At 40.4% G+C, this 23,008-nt stretch overlaps 3 protein-coding genes across 3 annotated transcripts; 2 read left to right on the top strand and 1 right to left on the bottom strand.

Moving 5' to 3' along the window:
- Positions 1-112: 112 nt before the first annotated feature.
- On the bottom strand, positions 113-6,416 carry slc28a1 (solute carrier family 28 member 1). Its single transcript, XM_020078762.2, has 18 exons — positions 6,331-6,416; positions 6,001-6,080; positions 5,846-5,922; positions 5,462-5,553; positions 5,109-5,298; positions 4,877-5,018; positions 4,518-4,631; positions 3,795-3,869; positions 3,609-3,689; positions 3,397-3,477; positions 3,151-3,276; positions 1,962-2,092; positions 1,508-1,676; positions 1,196-1,378; positions 1,020-1,101; positions 831-929; positions 635-740; positions 113-544 (listed from the first exon to the last, which is right to left on the bottom strand). The coding sequence occupies exons 1-18, from the start codon at positions 6,332-6,334 to the stop codon at positions 430-432; spliced, it is 1,947 nt and encodes a 648-aa protein (XP_019934321.2). The 5' UTR covers positions 6,335-6,416; the 3' UTR covers positions 113-429.
- A 3,438-nt stretch (positions 6,417-9,854) lies between these two features.
- On the top strand, positions 9,855-17,784 carry znf592 (zinc finger protein 592). The gene is made up of 9 exons (XM_020079326.2): positions 9,855-10,162; positions 10,567-12,815; positions 12,902-13,080; positions 13,167-13,340; positions 13,434-13,593; positions 13,786-14,013; positions 15,153-15,265; positions 15,344-15,488; positions 15,569-17,784. The coding sequence occupies exons 2-9, from the start codon at positions 10,587-10,589 to the stop codon at positions 16,073-16,075; spliced, it is 3,735 nt and encodes a 1,244-aa protein (XP_019934885.2). The 5' UTR covers positions 9,855-10,162; positions 10,567-10,586; the 3' UTR covers positions 16,076-17,784.
- Positions 17,785-19,186: 1,402 nt separating this feature from the next.
- kti12 (KTI12 chromatin associated homolog) lies at positions 19,187-22,757 on the top strand. Its single transcript, XM_020078717.2, has 9 exons — positions 19,187-19,405; positions 20,100-20,151; positions 20,234-20,286; positions 20,369-20,424; positions 20,509-20,588; positions 20,698-20,857; positions 20,960-21,022; positions 21,873-21,941; positions 22,560-22,757. Exons 1-9 carry the CDS (start codon positions 19,255-19,257, stop codon positions 22,701-22,703), a joined length of 828 nt encoding a protein of 275 aa, XP_019934276.1. The 5' UTR covers positions 19,187-19,254; the 3' UTR covers positions 22,704-22,757.
- Positions 22,758-23,008: the final 251 nt, after the last annotated feature.

Below are 23,008 nucleotides of genomic sequence, written 5' to 3' on the forward strand. Positions count from 1 at the left end.
ACAGTGTGAATGAGTGAGTGAGTGAATAAATGTGTGTTTACAGTGTGTGCTGTCTTTGGTATGGAAGACCATGTCACCTAATGTTTTTTATAAATAAATAAATGAATACAACATGATTCCAACTTTTATTATATATAACACATTTACAAAAGTATTCTCATAATCTTCCATAACATTATGAAATAATTAAGTCACTCAACTGTATTTGAAACATTTACATTCATCAAACTGAGGTACATTTACTAAAGGTGTGTCCCTTTCAATGGCTTTTTTTAAAATAAATAAAAGCCAAATCTCTGAATTTATTTTCAGTATAATACATGACAGATGTGCATTCAGCTTTACATTTTTAAAGGAATTGTCACACAATATATAAACACAGAGATTGAACAGTAAAAAAAAAAAAAAACAGGTGTGTATTTTTCTTCTTTACAGACAAACGTTAGAAGAATTGCAGCACTGGCAACATTGCGAGAAAAAATCAGTGGCGTTTGCAACTGTGCCCCAGAAGCCTTCAAATGAGATGGTCCCATTGTTTACAGTGCTGTAAAAGAAACCATTCTAGATGTAAATACAAATTTAAAAATCTATGAATCCAGTCAGATTTGTGTTTCAATCAAATGTAAACGTGTACCTTTCAAAGAGGTCTTGACAGCAGGTCTGAATGTTTCCATCCATGGCATTGAAAGCAGACTCTTGGAACAGTTGCACACAGTCAGGCGGGGGTACAAAGAGGATCCCTGAGAAGAAGAGTAAAACTTCACTGCAAGATGCTCTTTAGATGCAGTAAAAACAAATACTCAATATAAAAAAATTCGGAAAGCTCTTACCTGCAATGCAAGCATTTACAAGAGACACACACGTCCCGGTGATCATAGCTCTGAACACAAGAGACGAGATATCGCTTCTTTTTGACGGGCATATGGAAGCTTTTGTGAAAGAAAACAGTGCGTCAAAAAACATCCCTGACACTGAACCAGGGTAAATATATATATGGAATGGAATGGTAAAATACTTACAGAGGCCACCAATCACAATTCCCAGAGAGCTAAAGTTGGCAAACCCACATAGAGCATAAGTGGTGATTATTTCTGATCGGACCTGAAAGAGAAAAAATGTTTGTTCAGTGCCTCTATACTTTTTTATTTGAACTTGTTTATTATTGTAAAGCAAACGTACGTTGTCATTTACTTACAGATATCCACTCAACGTCATAAAGTCCACTGAGTCTGTTGCTCTTCAGTTCAGACAACTTCTCATAAGCCACAAACTCATTGATGAAGAGCTTTGTGCCGATTAGTTCGGCCACAATGAAACAATCTTTGTACGGTACACCCATCATGAAGGCCACAGGCATGAACACATAAGAGCAAATCAACTGTGAATACAGAAATACAAAAGTTCATTTGTTAGACTCACATACATCTCCATAAGTAAATACATGTCAGAATGATGAATTAAATTGTGAGTTCAAGTTTAGGTATATCATAGTTTTGCTAACTCATACCTGAAATGTGATGTCCGGATATCCCACCATGCCTCCAAACCAACTCAAAGATGCATTTATGAATGCAAGGATGGCAAGAAAGGCGATCAAGTTTGCTGCGATGTTGGCAACGAGACCTATGGAAGCAGAAGCTCCATTGCTTGCAGCCTCCAGGATGTTCTGCTCATCTCTAGGAGGGTTTAAAAAAAAAAAAAAGATTTGACACCCCAAACAGAATAAGCGTTATAGCTAAGCATTGGCTGAAGAAAAGCCTAAAACTCTTACAAAATCACATTTTCAGATTTTTATTTGGATCCGCACCAAATTGCACTCACTCATCAATACCAACCCAAAAAACCTGAATCCACCCCCAGGTCCAGTTCCTCTGTACCTTTTGCGTAATCCTGCTAACTAACAAATGCCAGTGAACATTATTGAAAGGATTGAGAAGAAAATAGGAAACACATATACACACCCACAAGCCACCTTGATGTTCTTCTCATCCTTGAAGGGACTCTCCTCTGTCTCTGGATAAGACAGTTTGGAGATGGCCAGGGCACAAGGAGCAGCCATCACAGAGGCTGAGATCAGGGACGACGCATCAATCTGCAAAATACAGTGAAACATCAATTAATGCAGGAAGCTATGGTGGAGTAAATGACTAACATAATTATTTACTGTTGAAATAATAGAACTGCAAATCAGAAAACGTCCAAATATTTGTTTTATTTTATTTTGTTTTAGTGTTATTTTTTTCTTATACAGTTCAATTAATTCTAACACAGTTAAACCACCAGTATTAATCCTCATAACGTAGATGTAATGTTTTGTGTCTTCTTTTTACTGTAGTAATGATCATGTGAGAGTCAAATGTTTCCTCTCCGACCAGAGTTTTTTTTTCAGTTTCAATGTAGTTGATGCTAATTTGTATTTTTATCTTCAATCAATAAACTACCTGAAGATGGTTTTGGCAACAGAACATTATTAACCACCTCCAACAGACTGGCTTCTCTCCAGTGAGCTTCAAACCTGTTTTTGGTACAGCCTGTCATGCCATAACAGTTAATTATTTTCAGGAACAAATGATTAAATTCAGCTACAGGTTGAGTTCCAAGTCGTACCAAACAGGCTGTTTTGTTTTCTGTGGGGAGTTCTGTTTAGAGAAAACTAATATTTCCTTTGGAGTCCCCCAAGGTTCAGTCCTGGGTCATCTGAGATAAGGTTCTGATGCCCAAAATAAAAATGAAAAGTTGCATTGGGAGGAAGGATTACAAAAATGAAAGCCAGTAACTGAGAACTTGAGAAAACTCAACTTGAAGAGAAGCTTTGTTTCAAATAAAGATAGTTAAGTTGTTTAACTCAATATTATTTGCTGTTTAAACTTGCTTTATCTTTTCAAATAAACACACAATCCCACATTAGTATAAGTTAAGTCAACATAAATTCATACAAATGCCATTTTCAGTTAAGTGGACTAGTGTTTTTACACAGTTTAATTTACTTCTCATCTTGGCTAATTGACAATTCGTCACATGACTTGTATTCACACTGAAGTAACAACTTTCATATGCTGGGCGTTCTCAGCAACAAGAACTTCAGGTACAAACATGTGGAAGACCTTATTATTATTATTACGTGCTCGTATCAAAACTGTTTATTCTCACCCCAAATAAGATGAATGTCCCCATGACACTGCCTGCTATTGTGGCAAATCCACCAGTCATGACAGCATGGATCTCAGATTTGGTCATGTCCTTCAAATAGGGGCGGATCAGCAGCGGTGCTTCAGTCTAACGCACAAAAAACAAAAAAAAAGAATAAAAGTAAAGATTGTATTACATTGATTAATTTGTTATAAAACTTCAAAACGAAGTCATAGAAGATTGTGTTGTGAAAAATGAGGCCCAGACCTGGCCAACAAATATGTTGCCTGCAACACTCAAGGTCTCTGTGGGAGAGGTTCCCATCGTTATCTGCATTACCCATGAGATCTGCGGGGAGGGAGACACATGCTCTTAGTCACAGTGTAACTCTGCAGGAGTAAGCAATACACACCTGTGTAGACCTGCAGCAACATGTATAGTGTTTTTGATGTGCAGGATATGTTTTAATTTTACTTTACCTTCAATATGAGCCACTGCATTATCCCCAAAAAGTATAGGATGGACATGATGCTGCTGAAGAACACAACAATGGGCAAAGCCTGAGGATGAAACCCCAAACTAAAGTTAAACACTTTTAATTTAAATATTTTATAACATGAATCATCTCATAATTATATTATGAGATTTTTATCTTAACCTCTTACTTGAAAGGCAAAAATGCCTGTGATCAGATCCCCGAAAACAAATAGCGACCCTTCTTTGGTGTATTCGAGGAATATCTGTAATTATAAGAGAAAGAAACATGGGTTATATTATCCAAAATAATCATTCATTCACTGACTCGTTTAAATTATGATATGCTATAATTACTTGCTTAATTATACTTTAGAATACTTAATAACGACAGTGGGTGAATGACAGATTAAAGTGATTAACAGACCACATGCCTGTGCACACATTCTGCTGATTCAACCACACGGATGACCTAAGACTGAGGGCGAACGGCCCAATAAAGTAGCTTTCAAGATAAGAATAACCATGTATGACAGATAAAGAATATTGTGAGTTAGTAGATAAGGAACACTGTGTGTCATACGAGTAAAGTCTGTTGAGCAAATCAAGAGTTTCCGGATCATGTATGATGTGACTGGCAAAAAATATATTTCCCATTTAAACTACTCTTGTTATTTATTAGGCATTCTATTTACATTTAGGTGAGTTGCATATACATCTGACTCATTAACTGTGATATATGTTGAATATAATATAGACATTTTTGGATTGATATTATACAAATAGATAATATTCGCAATAAAAGGATGGATTTTTATAATATACAAATACTGCAGAATGCACCTTTTCACAGACCTTCTTACAAACAGTGTTAATCATCTGCTTCACCAAAAGAAACCATTCAAGTGAAATACCTTCACTTGATTCCCGAGCCATTCGAAAGCTACGAGTCCAGGCTGTGTTCTTATAACAAAAAGGCCAATGCAGAACTGCATCCCGAGACCCCAAAACACAGGCCTCCATGTCACCTGAGAAGACAATTAGACAATCAGCGTATGAGGGAGTCTCCATAAAAGCCTAGTGTTATTGGACGGAAGTACTTGTGCTAAACCTTAAGATGATAGAGGCACAAGGTCAATGTGATATCCAGTCTCAGCAAAACAGAGCACAGATAACTTGTGTGCGGGAAAAACAAAGCAGGTTTCGAAACAGCAAAGTAATTGTATTTATAATCCCTGAGTAGAGTCACTGATTGATTCAGTGTAAAACTCACCGCCGTCCTGTGCGCTGACAAGAGGAATACAAGCAAGACAAACATGCACACGCCTCCAAACGATATCAGCTGCTCAGGACGATGTCTTGTGTCTAGGACAAGCCACAACACGAGCAGGGCCACGACTGCTAGAATGAAAATCCTGCAAAACACAACACAAACAAAATACTACATATTCACTCATGAACAGATTCCACTGTGAGCACATGACAAACACATGACATCCACTCACCATTTTATCCATCTCAGGTTGGATTTGAAGCATCTGACTGCAGGACTGAAACACCGACTGATGCTTTCTCCCTTGTACTCCTTCACAAGTTCATAACTCACAACCAAAACACCCAAACTGGTCAGGACTACAAGAGCAATAGCCCTCTGGAAGTCCAACACACAGGCTGCGATGAAGTAGGCCACGTAACCTAAAGAATAAAAAAAGTGTTGGATCAAATATTCCTGTATTCACATGAATATTCATATCTTCTGAATTCATATCATAAAAAATATATCATGAACAGGTAATAACACTGAATAAACTTCTACAGGCTGTAAAATATATCCCAAATTATGAGATTTTTAAAATACCTGCCCCAAGTATTCCCAGCACGATGTATTTGAAGGTTGCTGAGTGAGACTTGATGTAATCCTCTGTGGCGTTGATCGGCTTTGTAACTTGGCTGAAGTACAGAGCAAAATAGAAGTCAGGTCTGATTCTGAACAAAACAAATATTTTTCTCTTTTAAATATCCCTCTCTCAAGTGAATACATCTTGTCTTTTTCAAATACAGATTCATTATAAAGTAATAAATATTTGCCCCAAGATTGTTAATTGTGCACATGCCCTTTTATTTACATTGCTTTTAAACATGATTGAAAATTGCAAAGGCATGATACTGTACACCTTCTGTAATGCACAGAAATATTGTTAATTTTGCTGTGATGATATTTGTTATATTTAACCTGACACACCTTAAGTATGATCCCAGTCCCTTTTTGTTGTTTTTATTCTGCTTTTTGAAGCTGTCAGCATGAGTAAAGATGTCCTCCTGAGAAAATAAGGACATTACATTTTTTTAAATGATCATATCGTGTCATTTTCTTTAAAATTGAAAAGCGATACGTACCTCTATCTCAAAACCCTGGTTGTCCACGCCGTTTCCATTGGCATGGGTCACATTTTTCAGCCGGACGCCGTTGATTTCAGCTGGAAAACAGAACAACTGTTAACTTCTGTGCGACAGCTTTTAGGACAGTAGCTGCAGCCTGAACAACAAGCAATGGCAACACATGTAACAAGCTGCGTCTCTGTGTGCTCTGTCAGATAAAAAAAGAACCTTAAAATCATTCCTCTGACTCCCGGAGGCTTATCTTGTGAGGAGTGCTGAACAAAAACACCAGTTCACAAGTGCAAAACAAATAGCTTAATTCAAGGGAAAGCAGAGCTAATGGCTTACTCATTGTGAGTCCTCCTTAACCCAGCTGTCAAATGCTGTGCTGTAAAATACACTGCGGGAAAATATACTCTGCCCTCCATGAAACGTCTTATCATTAATTAACAGACATGTGACGCACTGCTCTGATCTGTCTCAGGAAGTCCATGACAGTGTCACAATGCAACACAAATGATTTTTGATTTTTATGAAGCAACTTTGGATTAGACGTGATAGATATATACTTTATTGATCCCAAAGGAAATTCAAGATGCCGAACACTTTCATCATTTGCCACATCGTGCCAACAGTATTTTTGATAAGATGGGGAGCAAATATTTACTCTTTATTTGAAATGATCAGCACACCTCACTTCAAGTAAACTTGTTTTACTGTGACAAAAATGCCAGTTCTTCAAACAATAGTTTTGAAGAATAAGTATTTCGAGTACTCACTGCAGATAGACTTGATGTCTGTTATAAATGCTATCTGCACTATTAAATTTATAGCAGTGTAATTGCTTCCATAAAGACAATTCATTATGGGAATATTATTGCAGCTATTTGTTGCACCTGCTGCAGTTCAGGTCTGATATGAAAAACAGCTCAGATTCCTTAGAACACAGAGTTCTTCCATGGTTCATAACTCTCAATGTGGGCTCAGTCTGTCTGCATGAAGGAGATTAACACAATTGAGGATATTTGTGTTCACTAAGTTGTCAGAAAGTCTTTGCAGACCCTGAAAATTCATTAGTGGATGTTAACGACCCAGGTACATATTTTGCAGCGTAACATTGAACGCCTCGGCTCGCTAAATCAAGACTTTCTTTTTATGAGCAACATCAACTCATTTCCAGGAACAGACCAACAGACTCATTTGAAAATATAGAGATAGCTTGGGAGATATAATTGTTGATGACAGTATTGGATTCAATACAAAAAACAATTTCAACCTAGATTTAGAAAACATCTCACTATTCTGTTCTTTGTTCCTTTTTATCCCTTTATTACATGCATGGTTATTTAATCTCTGGCAAGTACATTTAAAAACATGTTTAAAATACTTTGTTTCCCAAATGTATTTTGTTTCATCTCTCAAATAACTTGCGGTAATCACTGCTGTATTTGGACAACATATACTTACTGATATATCTGTTCATTACATGTGTTACTAAGGCTTTTTTATTTTTATCTAATGCAACAGTGCCTCAGGCCTGTGTGTCTGTAAACTTTATCGAAGCCTATCTTATGAACAACGTTTGATACCATTTAATCCATGAAGAAATCAATACCCAACTAAAACACATACACACTATTTTATTAGAATTTCCATTTATTGAGGACGGCAATGTTTATGCTGGAAAAGATCCTGAAGAGATGACAAAAATGAATAAACACTCACACTCTCTCTTACTCACACACACAGTTATGTGTCAGTGACTTCAGAGGACATTACAGTGACTTGTGATTTCCTGGGGGACTTGCTGAACTATAACTCAATCCATAATACAGTAGTAATACCTGGACCACACACACACACACACACACACACACACACAGAGTCTATAAACTTGACAGGAGTGGTTCTGACAAGCAGGTATGGAGAACAATGAACCCGAACTCTCTCAATCATGTCTTGCAGGATATCAAAACCTACCTCGCTCACCCAAACATGTATTGTGTCCCACCTCAGAGGCTCCTGCGGTCATTGATTCCCCCAGAAAACACAGAAGCTGAATATGCATGTTTACTCCAAACAAGTAGTCTCTGCATCTGGACAGTCCTCCTCAATTCACAGACAGTAATTTATAGTGGCAGGTGGCAGGGCAGCTGCCCTTAAATGGGCCACAAATTGTAAATACCACTGGGAAACTGGGGCATGTTTATTTACGGTTCCAAATTACAATGCGAGCTGGGGCCTTTCACATCATCTAACTGGCAAATATTGTGCCACATCCATTTATTCATCTATCTACACCAAATTCCACTTAACCTTATTTGACCAGGAATACCCAGTCAGTGTCAACACTTCCTACCAGGAAGAGCTTGGGTACATTTATTAAAAACAAGCAGTAAAACAAAACCTTATCTCTGTCCTTAAAGCCCCAGTGATTTACCAGATTGTACTAACAAGAGCAAACATTGGGGCTGATGCCTGGTTTCCTTTACTTACATCCTGACTTTAAATGAACAGAACACTCACTGAAGCACCAACACAATGGAATGGAGGATACTAAGCATGAAAACAAACATGTTAAGATCAACATGCACCTGGTGAACATGACTATGATTTTGGTATTTTTCTGAAAGCTTTACCTGTAAAATTAGGCCAAAGACAACTCAGTGAACATTGCCGTAATCTTACTGTTTTCATATTTTTGCAATGGACAACATTTTACACTATTATCACCATTTCCAAGCTGTTTGAACGCAATCCATTTGATTTCTTTTGAACTTCAGACTTTTATCAGGCGTGTGGGGGGGGGGGGGTATCGAAGAGAAGCTACTGACTGGCATCGTGCGAATTGTATGATTTTTTTCAAGTTAACACACATACATAGAAAAACACAAAGGGTGTTCTCGTCATATTTCTTATCATATTAAGCTACAGCCGCTGGTGGCTCAGGAGGAAGGCCGGTGGTTCGATCCCCAGCTCTGCCAATTCCAAGGTACTGAACCCCAATTTGCTATGACAATTATGTGTAGTAGAAAAAAACACTGTGCATTGAAGCACTGTGTGAATACGACTTGTGCTGTAAAGTGAAAATCTATTGAATATAATGGAAAACTGATATATAAATACAGCCCATTTACCATAAGCTAGTGAGCACTATAACTTTGTGGAGTTTGACTAAAGACTACATAAAAATGAACGACATAACTTCTTCTCAAAAGTGAAGCCAAAACATCTTGCCCCCTGGTGGCTGGCTGCAGTACAGGTTTTAAATCCCACCTCCTATATGTCAATAGTTGGGAGACTGACGGAACTAAAAACTCAAGTCCAAGTCAAACAAACTTTTCTCAGAGATGATTTCTATCATTCTAGGTGAATTAGTTCTCTTCACACTATTGATTGTTCAAGTGTCAACTTTTCCAGTACGTTTGATTTCAATTGGTTATTTGATCACGCAAAAAGGGGGTGAAATGTCATGATTGACAGCTGAGACTGACTCCTGATTGGTCGAGCGTGTGTGCTGACAGGGCCTCGCCACTGCGGCTCCATCCCCTTTGCTAGCAACACCATCTCTGGCTCCAAATGTGAGAGATGGCTGAGTTACCATCCTTTTGGCTTCTTACCTGGATATTGGAGGAGGTGGAGACGCTTTGTCCATGTTTATGTTCAGTCAGTGAGCTTCACAAGCTTTGTCCTACATCGCTGGGGTACCACTTTAATAAAATATATAATATGAGCAAGATTAAATGCCCTGAGGTTTAAGCAGACATGGATGAACAATGGCAGCACCAGTGATCAGTTAGGGGCCCCTTTGCTCCTGATGGCCCCATGCACATGTTTCATATTTGATTTTGGTGTTAGCTTGATGCTTTCCCTTTCTATTTGAGACAGACGCAGTACAGCCATCGTCAGTGTGTTTGCAGCAGCTGAACCACACTATATCTCCTCCTGCTTCTCCTGATGGACCACAGACCATGATGAGTCGCCTTTCGCCTGTAAGACAACGCCGTGGGTTCGACGCCCTCCTGTCGCAGGAAGAGGAAAACGAAGTTGACGCTAGTAGCTTGTAGCTTAGCCATGAAACCCTGCCGCGGCCAAACCTAGCTCCCCAACGCTCCGCGCATTCACCTAACAGCCTATCTAGCTAATCTGCTGGAGCTGTATAACGCCACCGGGTCCGATGGTGAGCGAACTTTTGCTTCCACGTGGTTTTATCTTTGAGTTTGGAGACATTATTTGCGCGCTAGCATGTTGCTAAGCTAGGTTGCCAACCCTATAGCTTGGCCCCTTTATAGCCACTTCGCTAACTGACACGGCTAACGTAAACATCAATACAACTCGTGTTGCCCAGCCTCACGGTTCAGAGTCGTGTCAGTTTAATGTCAAATCACTTGTTCTGTCTTTGGAGGTTTATGTTTTTCTTCTACAATGTATCCACGGCTCATATTCGCAACGATTAGCTTGCCATGCTAGCTGGAGCTGGCGTTTTGACGTCAGCCAGCTGCTAAGCGGGTGTCTGACAGAAAGTAGAGCAGGGACGGGTTTTAAAGAGTGCAGTAGAAGCTAACCGTGCGTGTTTTTCTGCAGGTTTGTGAGACTGTTCAGCCATGGGTGACATGAAAACCCCCGATTTTGACGATCTCTTGGCCGCCTTTGACATCCCAGATGCCACAGGGTTGGATGCCAAAGAGCCCATCCAGGGGAGTCATGAGGAGACGGACAGTCAGCTGAAGCACACGGGGATATGTCTGGATGACGGCTTGTTGAGCAACCAGGCGGCCACAACATCAGACATACCTGTTGTGAGTGTTATTGTGAAAAACACAAGTCGCCAGGAGTCGCTGGAAGATTTTGGTGAAAGGCTTCACTCAGGATCCGCACTGCAAAACGGATTCAGGGGACAAGGGACCTCAATTGACCCTGTTCAAATAACCAACTCTGGCTTCTCCAAAGCATTAGCCTCCGCCCTGAATGGGGAAAGTTCAAGAGAGTTTATCGGGAGGGCGCCTGTTCAGGCCAAACCTGATCGAAGAGCAATATTTTCAGAGTCACTTTCTAATTTTAGCCCCATTTCCAGTCCTGAGTCTGAAGACGCTAAGAGTAGTCGAGATGAAATGCATCCTAAACAGGAGAGACCCTGTTTCCCAGAGGCTCCAGTGTTGGTGGAGCCTTCAGTGCCAGACATTGGAAAAAGTTTGGACCTCAGCATGTTTGATGACTGTCCAAAGGACTCTGATATTCCCAAGAACACTCAAAGGAGCGGAGCGGATGGTAGTAGGAGTGAGGAGCCGTCTGACATCTCCGGCAGCAACGAAATTGAATTAACACCTAGAGTACACAGTGCACTTCCCCCGTCAAGCTGTAACCAGAACTTTATTGAGACCAACTGCAATTCAGGAACCACGATGGATGTTCCCAACTGTTATTCTCTTGCTAAATCTCATACATCTAAGTTGTCCTCTTGCCTGGAGGCTTTGGTTGCCCTGAATGCTAGAAAAGATCCCAGCGAGCCGACGAATCCCAGAGAGACACTGTCAGCTCACAATGACTGCATGAAAGCCAACCCCAAGGTACCCATCTCCCCACGGAGCCCCAGAAGTCCACTAGAAGCTGTGAAACGTTTAATGAAACCCCCCGATAGCCCTGTTAGCATCTGCAGTGATAGCAGTGGCAAAGCATCTCCTGCAGTGGCATCTGGGTCACCCCCTTTAATACCCAGGGTCAGAATTAAGACCATCAAAACCACAACTGGACAAATCAAGCGCACGGTGACCAGTGTGCTGCCTGATTCAGAAACAGATGAAGTTCATTCTACTTATGAATCCTCTCCATCTCAGAGCATGATTAGTGAGGACTCTTACTGTAACATGTCTCCTCATCAGAGTGCGGCTGCTGATGTTGGAATACAGAATAAAAGCTCCACGACTAGTGCATCTTCACCAAAAGTTTTATACAAGAAATCCGAAGCAAACTCCAGAAGGTCAGGCACAACACAGTCTACGACAGCATTTCATAATACTGGCAGTCCTGTCAAAAGATCTGGTGCACATCAGGGGCAGAAACCAAAGAGAGTGTCAGCCACAACAGGCCAAACAACCAGCACAAACTTCCTTCCCAAAGCGATGCACTTAGCTAGTTTGAACCTGGTCCCTCACAGCGTTGCTGCTTCAGTAGCTGCCCGCTCCACCTCTCACCAACAAAGCCAACACACACTCTCCTCCACCGTGTACAGCACTGTCCCGCTGGTGCATCAGGTCAAAACAGCCAACCCCTACCCTCGCACATCCATTCCTAACACAGCAGCAGGAACCTTAAACAGACTGTTGAACAATGCCAACCCTGTGCCTACGTACATGCCCAACCTAAACCCCCCCCCCGAGAGCAATATCAACCTACCGCCACGCGGGTACTGCTGCCTCGAGTGCGGCGACTCCTTCGGGGTGGAGAGGAGTCTTGCGTTTCACTACGGCAGGAGGAGCGTTCACATTGAAGTAGGATGTACGCACTGTGCAAAGACGATGGTGTTCTTCAACAAGTGTGCCTTGCTGGCACATGCCCGGGAGCACAAAAACAACGGCATGGTGATGCAGTGCACGCAGCTCCATATGAAACCCATAGCAGAGGAACAAATGTTTGCACCCCTGAGCACCGAACCTGTAAATGCCGACTCGTACGCCTCGCCGTCACCCTCAGCTAAGAGCCAAGCTGTTCTGCCCTTATATCCAGAAAACGTCATCCGCCACAGACTCCGATGCTTGGAGTGCAACAAGCAGTTACCTGACTACAAAGCACTTGCAGGACATTACCAGAGACCGTCAGAAGATGTGGAAGAACTAGTGAGTCTCAGCAAAATATTTAATGCATAAGTTTTTATGTATTTTCCAATTCATACTCTTCTCTCTTGTTTTCTTCTTTAACACAGATATGTAAGGTGTGTTCAATGCTGCTACCCAACAAGTGTAGCTTCAGAGCTCACCAACGCATCCATGCACACAAATCCCCTTACTGTTGTCCTGAGTGTGGCGCCCTGAGTCGCTCTGCAGACATACAGAAGCACGTCAAGGAAAACTGTCTGCACTACGCACGCAAGGCTTGGTACAAGTAAGTTTCCAAGCATGAAATGCTTTATTAAAAAGTCTCAGCCACGTACAATACAGTGTTACAGAAATGTCCTAATTTTTCCCCAGATGTCTTCACTGTGATATGGTTTTCAAGACCTTTCAAGGACAAAAGGCTCACATCGAAGAGAAACACTGCGCTGTCTTTTACAAGTGCTCCATGTGTCCGGTTGCCTTAAAGACGTCTGACAGCTGTGAAGTGCATTTGAAAAATAAACACGGCGCTAGCAAATCAACTCCTCAGTAAGTTTACAACACATAAAGAGTGACTGTAAAAAGAGAAATGGCACATTTTGTTTTACAGTTTGTTTTAATGGTTTTCTCTTTGGTCTGCAGGTTAATCTTTAAGTGTTCTTGTGAGACCATCTTCAAGAAAAAGCAGTCACTGTTTCAGCATTTTCATCAGAACGCTCACAAGCGTGTCACCTGTGTGTTCAAGTGTCCAGAATGCAACTCAGTCTTTCCACAAAAGCAGTTATTAATGCAACACTTCAAGGTTTGTTTCTTTGTACACTATAGTTCAGATATGTTAATTGGTTCAGCTAATTTAGTTTTCTGTATTCACATGAAAATTGTACATTGAAACTGTGCATCAAAGTGACATTTAACTGAGTCTTTGGATGAATGATTATTTTGCAAAGCTCAGCTACTGAATATATTGTTAACATATGTATTTTCTGTTTTGCAGAGTGAGCACATTGGGAACACGACAGCAGAGACAGAAAAGAACAGCAGACAGGGCGCCCAACAACAGAAGAGTCACAATCCCGTCAAACCCTCAGAGAGTCCCAGAAAAAAGGCTGAGCAAGACAGCAGACCCCGTGTGAAGCCCACTGGCTGGACGTGTGGGAAGTGTCTCCAGTGGTTCCCCGAGAGAGAATCATATGTTTCTCATGCGAAGACCAAACACGGCAAGGTAGGGGGATCATGCATTTTATATTATATAATATATAAAGAGGTCCAGTGACAAATGAGACCTCCTATCTTCAAATTAAACATTAAACTGGAATGGCACTGAGTAGATACCTCCTCTAGTAAAGAGTTATCCACACAGACAACAATCGTTCCATCAGCAGACAGACAACAGATCGTGGGATAAAATACCTCCCGTCTAGTCTGAAGAATGTTGGTTGGGAGATATAAAATACATAAAGCAATGAATTCTGCATTTTCCCTCTGAAAACCGTATCAAAATAAACCACCCCAATAGTGTGAGTGGTATTTCTGGTTCCTGATTTAAAGTGGTGAACTCTGAGGTTTTCCACCCCAGTTGATTTGGCAACACCTGGTAATGGAAAATGCAGTTTGATACCACAGCTCACAGCATTCTGGGGGACAGCAAAGCAAACTGTCATCATGTTTTAATCAAGAAATCAGAAAAGAATTGGCCTTTTTCTAGTGTTCTGTTAACAACCTCCATCTTTTTATGAGTCTAACTGAAAGGAAGTAGCTACTTGAAGGTGTGTCCTCTAGCTCTTCATCCAGTGACCCACAGTGGCTTCACTTCTTCTTACTCCTTTACTTCCTGCAATATTTCAAACGGCAGGAAATGAGCATTGACTTGTTTTGAAGAGCGATAAATGCTAAAATTGTGTTTCGCTACTTAAATGCTTTTAAAGGGAAGCTGCTGCAATAGGAAATGCTCAGTTTGCACCGTCAGCAACTTGATACATTTTCTCCTAAAATGTTGCCACAGACACATATTGTCAAAATATAAAAGTATTTCCATGGTCTCAGTCTACATTTTGTTAGCTCATGCGGTGATACATCCTTGCCTCCTTGACGTCTGCCACCGACCAGCCACTCTCCTTTCAGCAGTGCGGCATGTATGTGCTGAAAGGAGAGATGACTTCAGTGAGCCCTGCTGCAGAGGTCAGAGTAGGTGCTGATAGACTGGATGGATGCTGCCAGTCCATGAGATGAGCTGCTGATGTCTTGACTTCTGTTGGGAATTTCAAATTATACCTAAAAGTTATGCCAAAGTTTTCCCTTGTTGCGCATTCTCAGCCACCTCATTTGTTTTTAACTTTTTTTAAATGATTTCTCCTTTGACAGGCGGTGAAGAAGTATCCATGTAGACACTGTGAGCAGTCCTTCAACTCCCCAACCAGTCTAAGGAGACACATTCGCAATGACCACGATGGAAAAAAGAAAAATTACACTTGTTGGTAAGATTGTTATATTTGGACATGAACTAATCAGTGTTGTCTCAAATAGCTTATGACCAATCTGCCTTTTTTAATTAGGTATTGTACGGACACAAAGAAAATATTCACCTCAAGTGTGATGTTGAAGAACCACATCAGTCTAATGCACGGAATCAAAAATCCTGATCTTGGCTTGATGCCGAAAACAGCCACCCAGGAGTCCAAAAAGGCTTTGGGCAAGAAGGTACAAAACAAAATGAAAAAACTTACAAACACAAATGGTATTGATGATTTTTTTAAGTGTGTGACCTCTGTGACTTTCAGGGACTTGTGTCAGAAAGACCAGCTGTCGGCAAACAAGGGAAGCAGGATCTCACGGGGAGTCTCGAGGCTCCGTCAGCGAAGCGTCTGAAAACTCAGTTCCGCTGTTCAAAGTGTGGTTTCATCACAGGCGACAGTACACAGTTCCAGCAACATATACCTCAGCATAAAACTGATGAAAACACTCCCCAGTGCCTTCACTGTGGCCTGTGTTTCACATCTGTGCTGTCTCTCAACAGACATCTTTTTATTGTACACAAAGTCAAAGACCCAGGAGAAGAGGGGATGGAGGAACGAAAAGAGAAGGAGGTGGAGGTTAGGCAGAAGGAGCAGGATAATCAGCCAGTCAGATCTGCAGAGACTGATGAGGTAAATCATTTGTTACCACAGCTACATGAAATCGAACCGTCACAGGTAGAAGAGCCAGCGAGTCTGCACTTTGACAGGACCACGGACTGTAATTTAAAACTGAGCGCTCACTCTCACGCGCCAACAGTCTCTCTGCGGTAACGACAACCGCCTCGACACCTCTTGAAAGTCTCAGTGATGTCTTCAGTGTTCCTTGTGAACTGTTTTTCATGTAACGAGGGGTGCTTGACATTAATGCATGGAGGTGGTACAGAGAGTCTGGGCCTCTTCGTTTTCAAATTGTCTCATGTTATTCAGTATATTCAAGCAGATCCTTAACATTTAAAAACAAACAGTATTTTCATAAACGAGACAAATTATTATTCATATTTTACAATGTATTTAACTTTGCATGTTGGTAATGTATTCATCTTGCCTTCCAAGAATACAGCAAGTGCACTCATATTACAGCTGAAGCCTTTTCTTTCTATTACTTTGTTTCTTTGTTTGTTTTCATCCACCCCAACTGGAGACTCAGGAACGTCTTGTTAGTTTTTAGGTCTCGTATTGGTTGATGTAACAGTGACGGTGGATTTTCGCTTTTTGTAACCAACTGTAAATTTAAACGGCTTAAATGTTGTCTGAAGTATTTAACGCTACACATTATTACCTGAATGAGATTCAGGTTGCAGTCTTTATGTTGACCCTGTTGCAATTATTTTTGCAGTACGCTAGAATTTGAGTCGCCATTTATCAGAAAACAGTGCAGTTTGGTATTGGTTTAAAATCAGTCCTTCTGCATTTATGGTTAACAGTTCTTTTTTAACAAGTATCCTGTAAGGTCAGCTACAGAAATAAGGCTATACAGAAGAAAAAATGAATTAACTTTGACAATTTGAGCTTTCTGAAATGCTTTTGTCTTTTACATTGAATTGAATGTGTTTGATTTGTGGGTTCATGTGTTGTCCCAGATCTGGCCTTTTTTCTTTCTTTTTTTTTTAAATAAGATTTTTATTTGAATGAGCATTTTTAAGTGGAGAGGTATTGTATGTTGTGGCGCAGCAGTATTGAAAATACCTCAAATTACCAGAAGTGTATTTTTAGGCAAGTGAACGGTCGATGTTATGTCAAATCAGGGTACATTGTTTTGGATCATCCAGAGCAGGCATGGAAGTGAAGTATGGCTGCATATTGGAGACGAAGTTTTAGAAATCAGGACCTGGTAACAGGAAGACACTCATAATGACAATAATAATAATAATGACGAAAAAACACAGGAATTTCTTGAATCCATAATGACATCAGACAAAAAGAAATAGTGTTGTTTCTTCTCACTCATGTCCTGGTTTGTAAAGCAGCACCTGAATGTTTTGTATTGACCACGTGACGGTTCCTACCTCCATGGTAAATGGCAGTGATTGTTAAACGTTGAAAGGCTTTTGAAGAGTCGCAGGTAATCTCAGTGCAATGTAAAAATGAGTATTATTCAATTTTATAAATTATTTTGGGAATGATAGTGAGGATATTTGGTCATATTGACTCAACTGGTGAGGGAACTTTTCTATGTAAGTGCGACATGAGCTCTCTCATTTCTGTCTAATCTTTAAATCACCACGCTGCAGCTGTCAGTCTGCAGAGGCTGAAAAGAACGATTCTTTTGTAATGCTTGTCGAGAGAGATTTGTACTTTTGATACTGTGTACAGTGAGGACTTGTAAAGGAAAGTAACATGTGTACATACAGTAGCCAATGAACCCTAGATTCACAACATTTCTTAAGCCATTACACCTGTTCAGCATGCACTGGCCCATGTGCCTTGCTGTTATGTTTACGTAAAGTACTTACAAATAAATCGGTGCATTTAATGACAAATCTGCTTTGTGTTGTGGTCATGTGTCACAGACCTGTGTCTGTATTGAACTGCTGGATGCTTGGGAGGAAAGTATCGGTATTAAGGCGTGATAATTAGTGGTTTTGCATGGAGGTCACATACTTGTCATCACAGCAAGTCAAAATGACACAAGGCACTCGAATGTGCATCCAATAAGAAAACAGCTGCAGATGTGTGACTTCATTTCATTAGAATATTAAGCCCATCCTTTCTCACTATAACTGCTTGTCCAGAAGCAGAGCCAAGAGACTTTTAATTAACTGACATCAGGTTGTGACAAACACGTCGGAGGAATGACAGGCAATGTGACCAGAATCTGCAGAGCAGGACTCCTGTCTTCTTTCATCCTCATCTCTCACTTTGCCATGACATCTTCAATGACTTTTGATTTGACTGAGCTGAGAAATAAAGTTTCAAAGATCAAGATGAATCCCAGGAGCAATCTGTGGGCAATGGGTAAGAGAAAAAACCATATAATATATAATCATATATTTGATATTCCTAATGTGTACTTTTAATGGTTTTCATTGAGATTGTGTGTTTTGATCACTAAGGGCATTTCATGGGAAAGAAAAGTGTTGCGGATGGTTCTTTTATGGAGTCGGCTTTTGAAGATGTAAATGTTCCAGCTGATGTCAGAGCTGCCAGTCCTCTGCACACAGTGGAAGACCTGCAGGCGCTGATCATTCAGATGCTGGAAACTGCTCTGCACACTAGAGAGAAACAGACTCTGAAACGTTCGTTCATTTTTATTATTAATATTATTTTTACTGTTATTGCTATTACTGTCATCAACTTTACAACTTACTGTCTTTTTTTATTATTTTAGAGTTGGAGGAGACCCTGCCTGAGGAGCACTAACCAGCATCAGGGTAACAATATGACGAAGAAGAAAAGGAAACAAGTGCTGATATATTTCTGTTTTTCTGCACTGCTTTACTCTTGGATCTATTTATTTGAACCTTTCATTGATGTGTCATCTGTTAATAAACTAATAGAAGCCAGTTCAGTTGTCAAATGATTTTTTTCCCACCTAAAACATATTGTTTATTGGTTTATTGGAATAGCAAAGAATATAACGAAAGTATATGGTTGATTTCAAGATATTTTTCTACACAATGATAAATACGTAAACAAAATCAGTTGTGTTTTTTAGCGCCACCCCTGCTGGTTGTCTTCATAACCACTTTATTTATAGTATCTGGGTGAAAGAGTCATGATCCTCGCTGTTCAGATGATGACGGGTACATGCTTGTTTTTATATTTCTAGCAAACACGTGAATAATTAGGATAACTGAATATTTTGTTACTGAACCCAGTTTGATATAGACTCCGATCCAGGAGATGGCGGTAATGCGCCCGAGCGTTGTCTGCCAACCGCCATTAAACACCGAGAAGAAAGTGTCATCCCTCTTCATGTGTCCAGTTTATTTTGAAGAGGCGCAGCAGCCATGCCGCTGATCGTGATGTGCGGGTTCCCCTGCAGCGGGAAAACACGACGGGCAGAGGAGCTGAAGGTTCACTTCGAACACAGCTCGAAACTCAAGGTTCACATTGTGGGAGACGAAGCTCTGGGTGTTGACAAAAACTGTGTTTACGCAGGCAAGTGAATCCAACTTCCTGTAGCCATCTGGTGTATCGTTGAGTTTCTGTGACTCTGTCCACCAAAGCCTTCACGTTTTTAATTCAACTGAAGCATCTTAGTCTAAACGGAAGCTAGTTCAACTGGTGGAAGAGCAACTTTGGGATTAGTTGGTTAAACGACCTGTTGTCAAAGTAGATTCATCTCTGTAGTGATGTTAGGTTTCCCGACGACTGACTATAATACATCCTGACGACATAGACAGAGATGGAGTGCATGTGTTCATTGAGAAGCTGGGCAGCATTAAATTCGTGTTATTTTGAATAGGGTTTGGTGTGAAGTGTCCCCATCATTGGGCTTTGATGCAGGATCCAACTCTTATCACTGATCAGGATTAGATTTGAGATATTCTCCCTTCATAACAAAAGTGTAATATATGTCAGTAACAGTGTCCTACATGACTTAGTGTTAGTGTATGGGGTTATTCAATCAGCTGTTTCCATCTTTTTAAAATATTCCTTCAGTCTGATACATTTTATCATCAAAACATTTCAACTTTTCGGTTCCAGTTGAAGTTGAACTGTTAGTCTTTCCATACAGTCTGTTACAGGCTGAATGAAAGGGTCTCAGTATATAATATATATCACTTCACGTTCTGAATCAGGGTTTCTTTCGGATTTCTGCAGCAACTTAACCTTGTTGTGTTTGTCCCAGATTCCCAAAAGGAGAAAAATGTCCGAGCCTCTCTGAAAGCTGAAGTAGAGAGGTGAGTCTCAGACAGAGGATCCATCACTGATGTTTTGCTGTCACTGCCACTTTTTAACATTCGATATTTTTTTGTTGTTTAGAAAAGTCAACAAGGACGACGTTGTCATTTTGGACTCATTAAATTACATAAAAGGTAAATCATACGATCAGTAGTTTGCTTTTTAATCCCTGTGATTTATCTGTGCTTTCACATTTAAAACTGAAATACCTTCCAGGCTACCGCTATGAGCTGTTCTGTCTCATCAAACACACACAGACACCACAGTGCCTGGTGAGTGTACTAGAAATATCACTATCTGAATGAAGTCTAGCTGAATATTTGAAGTCAAAGCCTTTATGCTCTCTCTTATTGAAGGTTTACTGCTTGACTTCAGATGAACAGAGCTCGTCGTGGAATAACAGTCGAGATGCTGCTGAGCAGTACACACAGGACATGTGAGTGAGAGACCTCTGCACATACAGAGTGGGTACATGTCCATCTGTCACGTAGGGTTACAAATGTCTTCATGCTCTTTTATCTTTTTTTATATTTCGTCTCCTCTAGCTTTGACGCGTTAGTTCTTCGATTTGAAGCTCCAGACTCCAGAAACCGATGGGACAGTCCTCTCTTCTCCATCCTAAAAGACGATACGCTTCCGTTTGAAGCCATCTCCGACGCACTTTTCAAAAGAAAAGCACCCCCACCTAACCAGTCTACGCAGAGTGTAAGGGACACCCATGCTTTTTCTTTAACACACATGCAGATTAATTTCCTGCCATTCTACCGTTTTGACTGCCTGCCTGAATATTTCCTTGTCTCTTCACAGCAACCGCTGTCGTCTGCAAACTTCTTGTACGAGTTGGACAAGACCACACAAGACGTCTTAATGGTATGTTTTAATTAAGTTCTTTTTTGGGTTGTTTGTCCATTTATCAGTCTCTTAGGTTTCTTTCTAGTTGTCTATTGTTTTTGCTTTTCCCATTTTGTTTTGAGGAGTAGGGCCAGGCAGGATAAAATATGGAGGAAGATTTTTTTTTTAACTTTTAGTTTTTTTCATGCCTGGCCCTGATACTCGTCTTTGCAGTGTTTTGCATCATATTTCCAGATCGACAAAGTGAGATTTGAAAATACTTGTGTACTCAGTGTGGGCTTTTCAGTGCATAGAAAATGAATGCAGGTACTATTACTCACTGGTCTGATGGCATGAACCCTTATAGGTTGTATCTTTCCAATGTCCACTGTCCACCCCATAATAAAGAAATTCATTCAATGCTTTTCCATTGCATTCAGTGGTGCATGTCCTCCCTCTGCACATGCTGACGTCAAGGCTACTACGTAAATGTTGTGTGTTTGTGTCTCCTGTTGTGTGAACACCTCTGTCCCTGTAATTATGTATCCATCTATTGACATCTGTGATGTCATGTGGCTGTTAATGGCTTTCAGACAATAAGAAATTAGCTGCTCTGTCAGCTTGATTTTCTATTGAGTCCAGCAGTAAGTTCCCTGAAATAGTTTTGTTCATTTTAGCATTTTCTTTACATGGACCGAAAGGTTTTTCTTCAAACACTAGTATTTTACACACATTTGCTGTTAATTAAATGAATAAGACAAAAAGTTCGGACTCAGTTTGCACTATTGGACTCCCAACAGTCCAAAGCCTCGGGGAAGTTGTATTTCTCAGTAGGAACATTCACTTCTGTATTTAGTGTGTTTAATAAAGGTCATTTTCAAATTTTCAGGCAATTTTTAACGCACAGAAGACAAGTGTTCCCGGGGATCTCATATCAGTTCCAGGAGCTACAGAAAAGATATCCTTTCTCACATGAATACATTGTTATTTAAAACTCAATTTTCTTGTCCCATTATGCAGCTTGTTTGGTGGATACTTTTTCATGTTTGAATCCCTGCGTGACGTCACGCGTCCAGGTAGCAGTGATCTGTCACGGCTAATGACCTGTGACTCATTTCCATTATCTGCCTCCCTAAAGGAAGTCATTCCCTCACCAGTGGGAGGAAAAGCACTCTATATCAAATGACCTGTCTGGGGATGATGGATGAATGCATGTCCATCAAAGAGCTCAGAAGAAAGCTGCCAATCACTGTTAAAGGTCTTGGCTGTACTAAAATACTGTGTGTGCGTGTGTGTGTGCGTGTGTGTGTGTGGTGCGTGCGTGTGTGTGTTTGGTGGAGAGAAACCAAATTACATTAGTTGATTTTTATTGGCAGCTGATGTTCGTCACACTGTCTCAATAGCAAACACCTTTTCTCCTTTTAAAGGCGTTGATCAAGAGCAGAAACCACCTTTCACATTCCGCACTTTGTACTGTGTAGTTTGTGTTCCTCCTCTCGATACTGTTGTGGGGGAGGATTTTCTGTCTTCATGTGAGAACAGCTTGTACTCAAACGTCCTTAACCTGATGACAAACATCGAGCTCACCAGGGGCATCAACATGGCGGAGCTGCGGAAACTACGGCGCCAGTTCATCAGCTACACCAAGATGCACCCGACAGAGAACACGGGACAAATCTCCAACATGTTTGTGCAGTATTTAAATAAGAGCATTCACTGAAAACTTTTAGCACTGGCCTGTTTTTTGTTCCAAATAAATTGATGTAAATATTTATTGTCTGTGTGTTATTGGCCATTTTAGATAAATCTACTCACATCTGAAATACCAAAAACAGAACATTTTAATGAGAATAAATTACAGTCATTACCAGAAATAGAGTATTAAAGAAAGTACAAATACTTGTACCTGTGTGTTTCTTGACACAACAGAGAAAAAAACGGAAACATAAAACAAAAATTGCAATGTACTTTTTTCCATCCTTAGAAAAATGGAGTTGCTCAGTTTGGTGATTAAACACCAAGGAA

Source organism: Paralichthys olivaceus, chromosome 7, assembly GCF_024713975.1.
Source record: "Paralichthys olivaceus isolate ysfri-2021 chromosome 7, ASM2471397v2, whole genome shotgun sequence".
Classification (NCBI taxonomy): domain Eukaryota; kingdom Metazoa; phylum Chordata; class Actinopteri; order Pleuronectiformes; family Paralichthyidae; genus Paralichthys; species Paralichthys olivaceus.